This window comes from Ixodes scapularis, unplaced genomic scaffold (genome assembly GCF_016920785.2).
Source record: "Ixodes scapularis isolate PalLabHiFi unplaced genomic scaffold, ASM1692078v2 PGA_scaffold1__304_contigs__length_218370807, whole genome shotgun sequence".
NCBI classification, from domain to species: domain Eukaryota; kingdom Metazoa; phylum Arthropoda; class Arachnida; order Ixodida; family Ixodidae; genus Ixodes; species Ixodes scapularis.
This window is the reverse complement of record NW_024609846.1, coordinates 74,032,751-74,046,117: the sequence shown is the minus strand read 5'-3', so window position 1 is coordinate 74,046,117 and position 13,367 is coordinate 74,032,751. Positions and strand designations below refer to the sequence as shown.

Below are 13,367 nucleotides of genomic sequence, written 5' to 3'. Positions count from 1 at the left end.
TTGAGTTTGCAACCACCCCACCGAAGGCAACCGACAATCCCGCTGTGCAACAGCGCTACCCCACAAGACATCGTCGTCCTACGGACAGATACGACACGACGCATAACGTTTTCGGCATTGTGTGCAGTGTGCTTTTTCCTTTGGTTTCTTCAATTACGCCGGGGGAAATGTTATATGTGTCGCAGTGCTCGTGCCTTGACGTGCAGCGTGCGCGCGAGATTATCAAGTGAAGTGCTTGACTGACTGACTACACAAGCGACAGCATGCCGCCGTGTTCCAACCGGGCTGATTTCTGTAACCCGTTTTTCTTCTAAATACCACCACACCCCTCTCCCCACAAATCCCTTACCAGACAAGACGCGACTGGCTGGAGGAAACTCCACTCTCATTTCCTAACTTCCTCCCTCTCCACCACTTCTTCCCCGACAGATTCCGGTGCGAATGCCCGGGCCTGTCACTCCCCCGAACCCACTCTTTACCATTTCACCTGGGCCTACCCACTCCAGCGCGAGCTGCGGATCGGGCTGTGAGGCGAGCATTGCGGCATCTCAAGAGGATTGAGATGAATTAGGAATCGGTCAGATCCCCACTCTGACCGATTCCTAATTCATCTCAATCCTCTTGAGATGCCGCAATGCTCGCCTCACAGCCCGATCCGCAGCTCGCGCTGCTCGATCAAGCTAGGTGGGTGGCTCAAGCCTGCGGGGACCTGAACTAGGGGACCCGACCACGAGGCTCAACCACACAGACCCTATCTCAATAAAGTTTGACCAACCATGAAAGACGCACTTCTCCACGTAGTGCTGTCGTGCACCACGCGATGGCACCGCACGGTACCGGTGCAATCAGCGTCATGAACAAGTCCTAAGTGGCATGCATCTTATTTTTTGCTCATCACCTTTACTTAAAAGGAATACGGAAACGAAATGACGTCAGCGCAAGCTCTCCGCCCCTCGCTATAAAGTCGTGCAGCGAGAAGCGCAATCCGTATCCAGCTCGTGACGTCAATAGTTCATGCACGGTCAAATGTACTGTGGTTTCGAGCCTTGCTGCTTAATGGCCTCAACGCGTGGCAATCTCGCTTAGTAGTAATCAGAGCCGTATATATAAGGAGTATTGACTGGACGCCATATTTGTGGGTGCCGTTTAGAGCGCATGCTCAGAACGAACTCACATTAAGAGGTTGCTAAGACCGGCAATCTTGATGGTGTGGAATGCACGTTGCAAAAGAACTGTGGAAGCCCGCCATCAGCACGCGCTCAGCAGTCGCGCACACGGATATGGCCGCCAGTGAATACTCCCTATAGAGAGTTTGGCCATTCGTTGGGAAGTATAGGAGACAAATGAGGAGGCGCCATTGGCCGAAAGCGGGCTGGGCGTGTTCCAGGGCGTCTTCACAAAGTCGAATGTGGCCAACCAGAAGCCGGAAATAATACCCTGGTGGTGGTCGCGAGAAACAAACTTGATAAGTCCGTCGGAGTAACTCTCGGTGACTGAAAATATGGTGCACGTGATGTTTCAATCGTGGTCATCCAAAATCACGGTGTAAGAGCGTGACTAGCGAAACGACCGACATAATCCGTTCACCAAGCGCCGAGGGCCGGGAATCTGCTGTCCGAGCGGTCACACTCTTTCCGAGCAAAACAGAGTTGAGCGGCGCATTCGTTTCTTACATCTTTCTGCATGATCATGATCAAAACATCACGTGCACCCTATTTTCAATCATAAAGGGTTACTACACTTCACTCTTACGCGCTTATTAAAACCATATACTAACATACACCTTTGACCACAACAGTTTCTCGCTACCACCGCTAGGGGACTCTTTTAGGCTTCTGGTTGGTCAAGGGAGCATGTCAAGCCCACTTTCTGCGTCTGGTGCACTCCCTGGCTCTCCCCGCGCCTCCCATTGACCAAAGTTTCTGTATACACGGCTCTCGTAGCAGTAATCGAGGGCGAGAGCTCGAGGTCGTTGCCTTGAAGCGTTATTCCGCAAAACGAGCGCTCGCGCTAGAAACGCATGTCTCAAAGCCAGGAGCACGGGCTAGCTCGCGCTTGTAGCTTTAGCTGTAATCTCAGCTTATCGCTGAATGCAGTATAAGCCCGTTAGCGTCCTCGGCCATGTCACATTCAGGACTAAGTAACTGCACGAGCAAGCCATACTGCTGCGAACTGGCGCTGCTTAAGCAGCGCCAGTTCGCAGCAGAAATGCCGCGACGTCATGAGCTCCCCAGAATTCTGGGGAGCTCATGACGTCGCGGCATTTCATCGGAGCTTCACAGATAGCCTCCAGACGCAATTTTAAAATATTTTCATTCGTTTTAAGATTAGTTTCTTGAATTCCCTGGCTTAAGCCCAGAAACAGTAGTCTAGGCTAGTGCTTCCGGGCTGCCGGCCCAACATAAACCACATCTAAAGAAAGAAAGAAATGGAAAACATTTCGTTTCCGTACCTTTTTAAAGCCACCATACGAGCGCTCTCGCTTCTCCTCCTTTCCTCCAGTTTCTCGGCGCACAATAGACCGATCTCACCAAGCATTTGGCGCATGCGTGACGCCGCCATAACTTTAGTTCACAGGAGTACAAACAGGAGGCAGACGGCAGTGCACGAGAGAGTTCGTGATGTCTCGTGCTCCTCACGCGCGGATCTCGAGCGAGGTTGTCGCTCATGCAGAAAGACTAAAGTTCCCTCGATGCATTGTGGCAGCGGCGGCGTAGTCAAACCAGCTGGTGAGAAAGGTCCATTACTGACGAGGTTAAACTGGAAGGGAAGCACCTCAGTTTTCCCGCCGTCAGCGCGACCTTTTTACTCTCGAGCTCCCGCGTGCAGCCAAGCATGGCGGAGGGCACGGAGCGTACGCTGGAGCCCGGGCGTTCAAACGAAATGTGGTGCGTTCTCATTTTGTCAGTGACTAAAAACCATGAACCACTTGAAAATATGCGGGAAACAAAGCAGCTTAACATACCAGTGTGATAAGATATTATTTATAATTTATAACGGGACGCCTGAATTTAAGAAACGAAAGTATTTTTAGAGCAACTTCCCCCTTTAAGATGTTATTTGTAACACGAACCACATGTTCCACGCGTGAGAGTGTAACATTCAAATATGGAATTCCAAAGAAAGTTTGAGACTAACACTCTACCACTGTGCTGGAGCGGAGACTTGTCAAGCGATAACTATTACGCGCCGTTCTCGTATCCTTATTCCGTGACCCAGACAGGTTGCGCGGGGAGGCGTTCACTAGAGGTGCCACAGTCTTCACAATGCTTTGCAGAGCGAAGGGGCGGGCTGAAGAGGAGATAACAAAACAGAAGCGGCGACGGGCTGAGTATGACGGTTTGTGCTGAATGAATCTATATGAACATTTTAAGCTTAGTCATCCGCTACAGCGTTCGTCGGGACCTATTCATCGGAATATAGTCTTCATACAGAACAACCAATGCCTTTACATATAGAAGAAGCGTATAACGAAGCAGCGCAGAGAGACAGGTTTATTTTTTTTAAAGCGTAGATCCCATTAAAACTGGCTCAGAACTCAACCTGTGTCCGCTACTGGACGCGTGTTACAAAAGGATAATCGTAAACAATTTAAAAACTTAGCGGCCAGGCGATACACCTTTATGTTTGACGTAGTTATGTTGAACCGAAGTACTCACCACACATTTCTGTCCGTTTGGTAGATTCGTATCGCTTACTTCATCCTCAGAACTAAAGCAAACTTCACGGCACACCGTTGCTATTTCCTAGAAAATGTGGTAAAATGAAAATCAACGTATGATGCAGTGTAATTGTGAAGAAATAAATCAAAATATACCACGTTATCAAGATTAAAGGCGAGCGCGTTGGTAAATATACTTAAACAACCGAAAATATTAAACAGATTCGTCCCGTTTTCGTGTTTATTATTTCCTGTTGTTTAAATACCACGTATATTTATTTATATACTTACTCCATTTATTCTGATTACATTTCTCGTGTTTTTTTATAAAGTAATCGCCGAAAACAGGCATTACATAAGTTTAAACAAGGCAAAATCTCACGCAGCAAGGTTCTAAGGTGCCTAAGATTAAGTATCATGTATAATCGTGAACTATATATTGTTCTTATACCTCAAGTTAAAAAAAAAACTGTTCGTACTTTAATTTTTTCGGTGTCTGTATTTCCAGTTTAGGCACCATTTTGAGTGACTTGCAATTTTGACGAGTCATTTTCTAGAGATACTTTTATTATATGTTTAACAATTTTATGAAGGACTTTTTCTGCAGCAAAGGTTTTGAATGGTGAAATCTTATCAAGGCTCGGACGGTTCATAGCTTAAATGTTTAATGGCAGGAAATATGGAAAATGACGATGAAAATAAAAACGTTTACAATTCCCTGTAATACCGGATTAGAGTGCAGCTCTTGAGGAAGAGGAGGGGAGGGTACGGAGAGGAGGGTATGGCCCTACCACTCCTCCGTACCCCTCCTCCTTCTCCCCTCCTCCTCCATCCCCCTCTCATTCTCCTCATCCCCCCTCATCCCCCTCCCTCCCTCGTGACACTCGTGACGTCGCTCGTGAAGGTAGTGACCTTCACGTGACCTTCACTGTGAAGGTCGTTACTTTTGTGGCCTTCACGAGTGACCTTCGGGACGTTACTCGTGACATCACTCGTGACCCTATTGACCATCGCGACGTCACTCGTGACCGTCGTGATGTTGCACGTGACGTCACGTGTAGCGTCATTATGGGAAACGTCCCATAATGCAACGAGCGGTTACGCCGACGGCGACGGCAACACCGCTCAAGCCCGTAACGGGTGCCTAGGAGCTACGCTTTAAAATGCCGTCGTATGGCATCTGAGAATTGTCATGCGTAAAGAATTTAGGGATGATATGAGAGCCCTAATTGACGAAAAAAAAAACTTTAAGCCTTTCCACTCTGGTGAAGAAGGAAGACCAACGAAGCTGTACTATGGTGGGAATGAAGTAATGGCCGGCCGCAAGTCGGCAAAAAAGAGTGGAAAAGGTGGAAAGGTTGACGCAATCAATGAGCGTCACTGATAGATGGCGGTAGCTGTCCATAGTTTTGTGGTATCATTTATTTGCTGCCGGACAGGATACTGGGGAAACTAGCCCTTAACAGCTCCGCTGTAAAAAGATTTTGGCTGCCATTAAAAAAAAAAGATGGTTTACAAAATGCACCTTTCAGGTTGTTTATACCAGAGGCCGTCTAAATAGGTGCAAAACACTGTTTCACGAGGTCTAATGATTTGAGATAAAATTAATAGTTTAATGAGAACTATATTTTGTCATTCGTAAAATTCGTATACTAAGAAAGATATCACAATGTGCCTTGCACTTTTTTTTTGTTAAAAAATTATTTGGCTGGAAGCCCCACAATATTTGTGCTCTCGTTACTGATGGCCTCAGGATGACAGGGTGTGGGGAGTTCCGACCATCTTATAATTGTTCCGCAGCCAATTAGATTATTGCATAAGTTGATTAGAATGCCAACAAAAGAATCACGAAGACAAAGCCATGGTCATAAAAGAGGACGACCTGGGTTTCTTAAGATGTCATTAACTGTATAAACGCTTGCATCCCGCTCATAGCGTATGCTTCCGACATATCAGCTTGAAGCACCGGGAATTTTCTATTTTTGGTGTGTCAGTATAACTATAATGACACACCAAAACATCAGTATAACTATACTGATACGTTGATGTTTCAAATAACGTTCCGGTAGTTGAGGGAAGCGGGTTTGTCTTCGGCTATGAGGCCGCTAATAGAGATGAGCACTTGGGATGAACTACCTGAAGAAACTGCGATAATATTTCAAATTTATTTCTTTAAACACGATAACGTTGGTTATTGTAAAACAGCACCCCAACACGATAGGAGGTTGCCGCGGTGTTGGGTGACAATGTGAAAAGGCTGGCGGTACCAAGCTCTGCTTTCCACGATACATTCGTCCACCGTATCTATTCTAGCTGTCTTCCTACATTGAATTCGTACCAACGAGCCCGATTTTCTATCCCACGAATACGATATGTTTCATTCCTCCAATACATATTGTATCCTGTGCACATTATTCTGCGACAACATCTGTTTGTTTCGCTTGATGGAATATTGGAAGTAAAAATAAATTTGCTTGCGCGTAGATGAACATTAAATCATATTAACACAGCCAAATATTAATTCATTTATTTCTTGACTTGGACGAAATGACAAACAAGTCAAGATACTGAGGTATCAGTATCTTGAACAGTTTCTGATTTATATGACACTTCTAGTGATTTACACGTCCTGTGACTTATATAACACGTCCTGGTATAACACATCCCGTGTAAAAATGCCTTAAAGTAAAATAATGCATAGCAAAAGTCGAGAGTATAATTTCCACAAAACCTATAAAAATATGAGTCGCGTCAACGTAGCAAAATCGGTACCGGTGGGTGTGTTTAACAATGTAGCGTGCGTGCGTACAGTGTCCAGCGTGTTAAAAGTCAGTTATCATACCTCGCCTTGGATATCCATTGTTCTGTAACCGGAACACGCAGGATATTCTTGCTTGTCTTTCGTCGCGACGATATATGAAATTATAATTGGAAACATCCTTTGAACATGGTTTATAAAACTTTCATCAGGCTGTCTCGAATTTTTTTTAACAACAAAGAAATGCGTGATTACAAAAGGAAACTAGTGAAAACATTTTTTTCTACGCCGTAAACCAAACGGAAAATTCGGCGGCTGCACATATCAAGCTTATGCTTTTACCAAATATACATTTGGGTGCAACATTGTACTGTAGGAAATTTCTTGGCATAGTTATCGTACACCAAATTGAGCTTTGTGTTTCTGCGGTGCTTTGATTGAGGTTCTTTTATGGAGGTCATATTCCGCTGATTGAACTGAGATATTTTTTTAAAGCTGTCGTTTTTGAAGGTGAGATCAACAAACTTGCCAAACACTATGGCGTACGTGTTTAAGGGAGAGTGAGTTAGCGATGAGTTTAACTTGTGGCGACGACTTATTTTGTTGTCTGTAGCAGCTCGAGAAACGGCTCCACAAATTGCATTTATTGCTAGTTCGGTTGTCTGAGAAAACAACCGCCTTTGACTTTCGCGAGGTTGTCTCATTCTTTAAAGAAGAGAACTACGCCTTGAAATTTCCAAAGATAAAATTCATCACCTAACAGAACATTCCGTGAAACTTCGACTCTCCCATGTGCAGGCGCCGATATTTCCTGTTCGTTTTACAACGTAGAAAACACTCTGGCCACCCTATATAAAGCAACAAGATCAGCGAATAGATGAAGGAAAATGCCTGAAAATAAGTGTAGCACACTTTCTAGTTAAAAAAAATAGTTAGAGGGTTAAAATAATGAATAGAGAACATCTTATGTGTACGTAACAACATCGTTTTCAAAATCGAGTGCAAACGTGTTCGCGCAAGTTAAATCAATTCGCTAAAATTACGATTACCGATGTGAGAAACTGCATTTCAATTCATAATATTTACTAAATATCGTTCCTATACATATATATCTTATATAAAATCTAACAGATCAAAAGTGGGGCATACATATATCGCCGTCTTGTATTAACTTTGCATTCCACATAAATTGCTCGTTTGGGCTGTCCACGTACATGGCCAGTAAGTAAGCGGGCTGGCCCTATTAAACTTCGTGAACATCTTTGAATAATTCACAATATTTCCACGAGTTTGTTCAGAGACTTAAGCCTATCAAATACGTATTTCTAAATAATTAAGCTAATTAACTTCAGAACAAAGCTTAAACCTAGATAGAGATTTCCAAATTGGAAGTCCACACAACTTTTTTTACTTTAGGTGCGACCTGCAGGTGATGCTACATTCAGATGAAGTTAATAAAGCGGCTCCAAAAGTGCACAGTCGCGGCTCAGGTTGTCTTTGTGGGTTTGCTATAACCAACTAAACTAATCACGCTGAAAAAAAAAAAACAGCATCGCTGCGTTTTCACACTGCATGATTAGTTTAGGAGGTAATAGTGCTATACAGGGTGTCTTCTTTTTAAGTTTAACATATTAGCTTAGAAGAAGTCCTGATATCAACACTAATGTTGTTTTGTGAAGGTAAATTATACTGCCAAAAAGGACGAAATATAGAAGGTAATCGTTGCGATCAGTCGAATAAAATTTGTTAATTAAGTTTTTAATTTGTGAAAATTGACAGATGGTTCCAATTAGAAACTTTCTGAGCGTAATCAAATACCCCTAAATCAGTAATTTTTTTATAAATGCTTTCAGCGCGTGGGAAGCGTAGTAGTGCGCTAAATCTACCACCCGTGCAAAAGGTACGACGCTAGGGCTATGATAAGAGACGGAAAAATTGCGGGGGCGCCTTATCGCACCCGTAGCCTTGCTCCTGCTGAACGTGCGGGAAATTTAGAGCGCTAAGGCGCTTCTTACGCGCTCAGAAGTCTTTCTAAAAAATTTTAATTTAGTGTATTTTGATGACGCTCAGCAAGATTCTAATTGGAACCATATCTCTATTTTCAATAATTAAAAAGTTCATTAACAAATTTTACTTCATTAAACAACTACTGATCGTTATGATTAGGCCCCTATACCCTGTCCCCCAGGCCGTACAACCCACCTTCACATGCCCCATATTGCAGCTTTCACAGCTTTTTTCTAACAAATATGTTAATTTAAAAAAAAACTGTTTGATGAGCAGCGAAGGATTGGTATTATTTATTTTTAATTTGTAAATAAATGGCACATCGAAGCACTCACCGGGAGATTCGCAACTTCCAGTCACACACTTTCCAGTAAACTTTACGTTTTCTTCTGTTCCAAATTCAGCAACCTTAGCAAATATTATGTAAAACAAGTGTGACAAGAATATAGGTTTAGGAAAAGGAAGGGAGTGTAATAGTGCACAGCATCATAAATATTAGGTTTTAAAAGCGTCTAACAAATATCTAAGCATGCAAATGAACTTGAGGAAATGAGATGAATTAGTTAATTCATTTAGAAGTCACCTTGCATTTATAATTGTTGAATAATTATATAGTACATATCTTATCGCTGTTTATTGCTTGGTGTTAAACGGGGAGGGAGAAGAGAAATCTTTATTCGAAGCGTCAGCCAATAGTCAGGCAATAGAAAGTCGTTCGTCCAGCGGAGCACAAAACACAATAGCCGCTTACCGAAAAAACAAATTATTAGCTGTTCCATCATAAACAACGCAACATGAAGACGTAAGCACCGCTTTACACGTAACGTGGTACATCTCCGTGTCTCCCCAGTTATTTCTCGTATCGGTTTACTCTAACTCGCGTAGATAGCAGCTGGTTTATTACTCAAGTTAAACACAAGAATGTTAACATTCAGTAGTCGGCGGTCAGTTTGCTGTGAAGGGCACCGCGTGGGGTATAAATGTTGAGGCTGTCTGTCTCAAGTCAGGGGGGAATAAGGAATAAAACCTGTTCATATCAAGACTAAAATAATTGTTAACGAATAATTGCATACACTCCATATGATTGCAGTAGTCCACACATTACAGAAAGAGCTGAAATCTGCAAGATCACGACAGGCTAACAAAAATAGGAAGATGTATTAAGCTTGAGAATCTCTAAAGCATGCATAATGCCCGACATCCTCGGAAGCAATGCGAGAGTCTGGAGGTTAACAGAATGTCTCGTTCTACTCAAACGTTATAAAATTAAAAAACAAAAAGATAGAAATTATTTCTGTGAGGTGCTGAAAATATTTGAAACTATTCTTATATTTGCCTATTCGGGCAGTTAAATAATTGCTCAACCGGCTCGGGGACCATATGCGACCGAAAATAACAGATGCTGCTTCAAACGTGGGTAGGTGGTTACAGAAAAGATGGAGGAGAGGCCTGTTGGAGCAATGTTTTTAGATCTATCAGTTGACAGGCTCCACGTAAAAGCGTCGTTCAAAAACGGTTATTTTCTGCTTCGCGCAGCTAGGCGAGCAGGCACAGGCGGCTAGGTCTCCTAGTGCTAAAGCTCCCCTATAGAATAAGTGTCCGAAATCCTAGCCTCCAGCGATGAAAATGGAAAATAATAATCTAAAACGTAAATGCTCATCGAAATGCTGTGTAATTGACCAAGGTTTGCAAGTACTTGCAGCACTTCGCTTTGCGTGGTGTCTACTTGCCTGTTAATGTAACTTGTAATGTAAATGTATAACACGCGGCTCTGGCGTCAGCCGCTGGGGTGGCGCTGCTGTCTGCGCGGCGTGTGCGCACGCGCTTCACTTCTCGAGATTCTTTTTTTGTAAGCTGTTTGTAAGCTGCGTGTTGGTCTATAGACCTTTGGATCACTTATAAGCCTGGCGAAAAATGCTGAGTCACTAAGCTATGGAAGCATGCACAGCCTCTTATATGCCGCGCAGTGGACCTACAGCGCATGTCCAGAAGGCGTTCTACAGCCTAGCAGACAAAGATGGCAGCGCGCACAAGGCGATCTTTGCAAAGGTCCTATACACTCTCACTCTCATTTTTAATGATATAGCGTTAAGGAGCTCGTGTCGCAGAAACGCCGGCGTCGGTGTCGGTGGTATTGTGACGGGAAAATCCCGATTGGTCGATAGGGGCATGACGTCACAGCCGCATGACCTCGCGCGGAAATTTATAACAAACCAACGCTCCCGTGAAGCGTGACGTCACGCGTGGAATGAAAGTGCTAAAAACATTGCATGTAATGCAGATTAAAGGTCGCCACATGTCTAAAAAGATTTCACTTTATAAAGTAATTAATTTGTCTTAAAGAAATTTCTTGAAGTTTTTTAGGGGGAATTTGAACTTCAGACCTGTCACCTGCGAGCCATACAAACACCATTTATATAAGCAGAAGGCCTCCGCACCGTCATCACTGTCAGATCGATGGAGGCCTGAGATTGGGCAAGAGTGCTGCATCAGTGTTCGGCCGGGGCTCGTGTTCAATCAGCGCGTCGTAGGTCGGACTCGGGTCCAATAGTCGAGTTTGCGCGATCCGACTTTGATGAAAATTTATGAAGGAAGAGGAGGCGATTCGGAGGCTGATTATTCTAGGTGGTGTTGGCCAGACAGGCTACGGACTAGGCTATGTCCGCCGCACTTCCTGCTCACTGGCAGGAAGAGCATGAGAAGCGGACGAGAAGGCGACGCGGACAGCCCGATTATGCTATCCCGTTTCACTCTTAAGGAAGCTTAAGCGTCCCCTGCGTTTTATTTTAAACAACTCAATAGGCAACAATTACGATATTTAATGACGAGGTAAATATTAAGATTTTAGAGTAAACCTTATCAAGCGATCGGGAGACCGACATAGTTATTCCTTGCAGTACGACTATTCCGATATGGTTCTCAATATTTATTTTAAGAGCTAAATATCATGAACTGAATGCCGGGAAACATTTGTTATTATGTCGGCATTATGAACCCGTATCGTGCACTTGTTTTTCTTTATTCAAAACTTGAGTTTCGCATAAAGGTGTTGAACTTTGTTGGAGTAACTCGGTCCTCCATTCTAGATAAAGATCAGCGTCGTGTTGCGTGCCATCGATGCAACTGATGACAGTTTGGAAGGCGTCTTACAAAAGAGTATTATCTTTATTTTTTATGCTATAAGATATCTGCGATAGCTGCAGACTACGTTAAAACTAATGCTAAAGCTACAGGGTGATGTGGTAGATTCTGACTATGTTGAAATACTGCTGCATTTTGGCGTAGTCCGCGGCAGAGCACAGTAGAAACACAGCCCTTTTTTGTGTTAGGACGATGTTGCGTCTTCATTGACGCGCTTATACAGCTTCTCTTTTTCGCGATAACATCTATTTATATTTGCTTTGTTCTTTAGTAAGATTTAAAAGAGGCTTGCTTGAACCTTCATAGGGTCGAGAGCTCTTTGTGGGCATAATAAGCAGAACAGAAATTGGAGGATAAACGTATTGTTCAAATATGAAGGAAAAGAGATTGCTTTTCTGGATCATCGGAACATTTGATAAGACAAAAGATGGAACGGGACCGAAGTCGAAATTATGTTATCTCTTCCCTTCATTGTTTTCGTGAATTATGATGTCCTAAAGTTGAAAAGATTTGAATTGAAATGGGAGCCTTTATTTTTATGCACCTGCTTCAACCTATTTGTGGTAAATTTCCAGCCGGGTCTTGCATGTAAACCTATATTAGTCAGCGCTTGTTTAATCTGTTCGAGATTTATTTTTCCCTTGTTGCGTTGCAAGTGTATTATAGAAATCATAAATATGTAAAAAAGAAACACTCACGTTGCATAGTCTTTGGTCAGGAGCATATTCCCAATCGGAAGACCCCTCACAATCCATCAAACAATATTCGAGCACTGCGAACTGAACGGAAATACAATAATCAAAAAATGACATTATTCTAGAGAGTGTGATTGAGTAATTTTACCGTCTCGTGAAATCGCAGAGCCTAGTCATAGTGCCATATGACGTTACGTTAGGAGATGTCATGATACGTTAAATGATATCATAATACGTTACATTGCGTGAGATTACGCGAATTCAGTGTCCCGTAACGTTGCATAACGTCGCGTCACGTCGTGTTACATCCGACAACGTCACTTAACGTCAGATGACGGTTGTACTGACATGCCCTGCCATTGGCAATGCGAGTATAAGTTTCTGTTAGTAACTGTTGCCCAACTAGTAGTTGGAAAACAGTTACTCTGACACATTAAACTATTTATGCGACTCCCCCTGTGAAGTTTTATTATAAAGCTACACCGCGTTGCGTGAACTTAGCATGCTTCCATACAGGGTAAAACGTGTCGAGGAGTGACCTTACATGACATGTAACGAACGACGACATGGCTTAGTGCTTTCAGAACAAAAGGTTCCTGATAGTGTTGGGGCCGTGGGGAGATGACTTTATTATTGCACCAAAAGCGCCAAAACGCAACGGGGGCTGCCGCTTTTATGCGTTAGGGAGACTGTACGTACTCCCTGGTTGATGCTACAATCCCATTATTGAGCAGGTGAGCAAACAGTCACGACTTAGCTGGTATTTCACTTCAGCTGTGGTAGCAGTAAACATAATGCTTAACAAAAATAAAGGTGAGTGTGCAGGCGAGGTGATTCTGACTAATCATAATGTACCATCTGATGCTGTTGCGTAAAATTGAGAAACTTTCAAGTCAAAGAAAAAGACAACAGTAGGAGAACAATTTATGATAAATTGCTTGCTCGTTTTTGGCGCGGCATTCGGCGGAAGTGGCCGAACACTACGTCAGCGTTTGGACACATGTTAAATTAATGGAGCACCAATTCAGCCCGAGACCAGGCAGTCGTGTCCAACATGCGGCCCACACTCAATCGAGTCATATGAGACACTGATCCAGTTCACAAG

At 43.4% G+C, this 13,367-nt stretch overlaps 1 protein-coding gene across 1 annotated transcript in view; it reads right to left on the bottom strand.

Moving 5' to 3' along the window:
* LOC115314350 overlaps positions 1–13,367 on the bottom strand; it is an 89,215-nt gene that overhangs the window by 43,648 nt on the left and 32,200 nt on the right. The window contains exons 3-6 of the mRNA XM_029973397.3: positions 12,266–12,346; positions 8,762–8,834; positions 6,504–6,559; positions 3,660–3,746 (exon numbers count right to left, since the gene is read on the bottom strand). Coding sequence (XP_029829257.2) covers positions 3,660–3,746; positions 6,504–6,559; positions 8,762–8,834; positions 12,266–12,346 — 297 coding nt within the window. The remainder of the gene's footprint in view (positions 1–3,659; positions 3,747–6,503; positions 6,560–8,761; positions 8,835–12,265; positions 12,347–13,367) is intronic.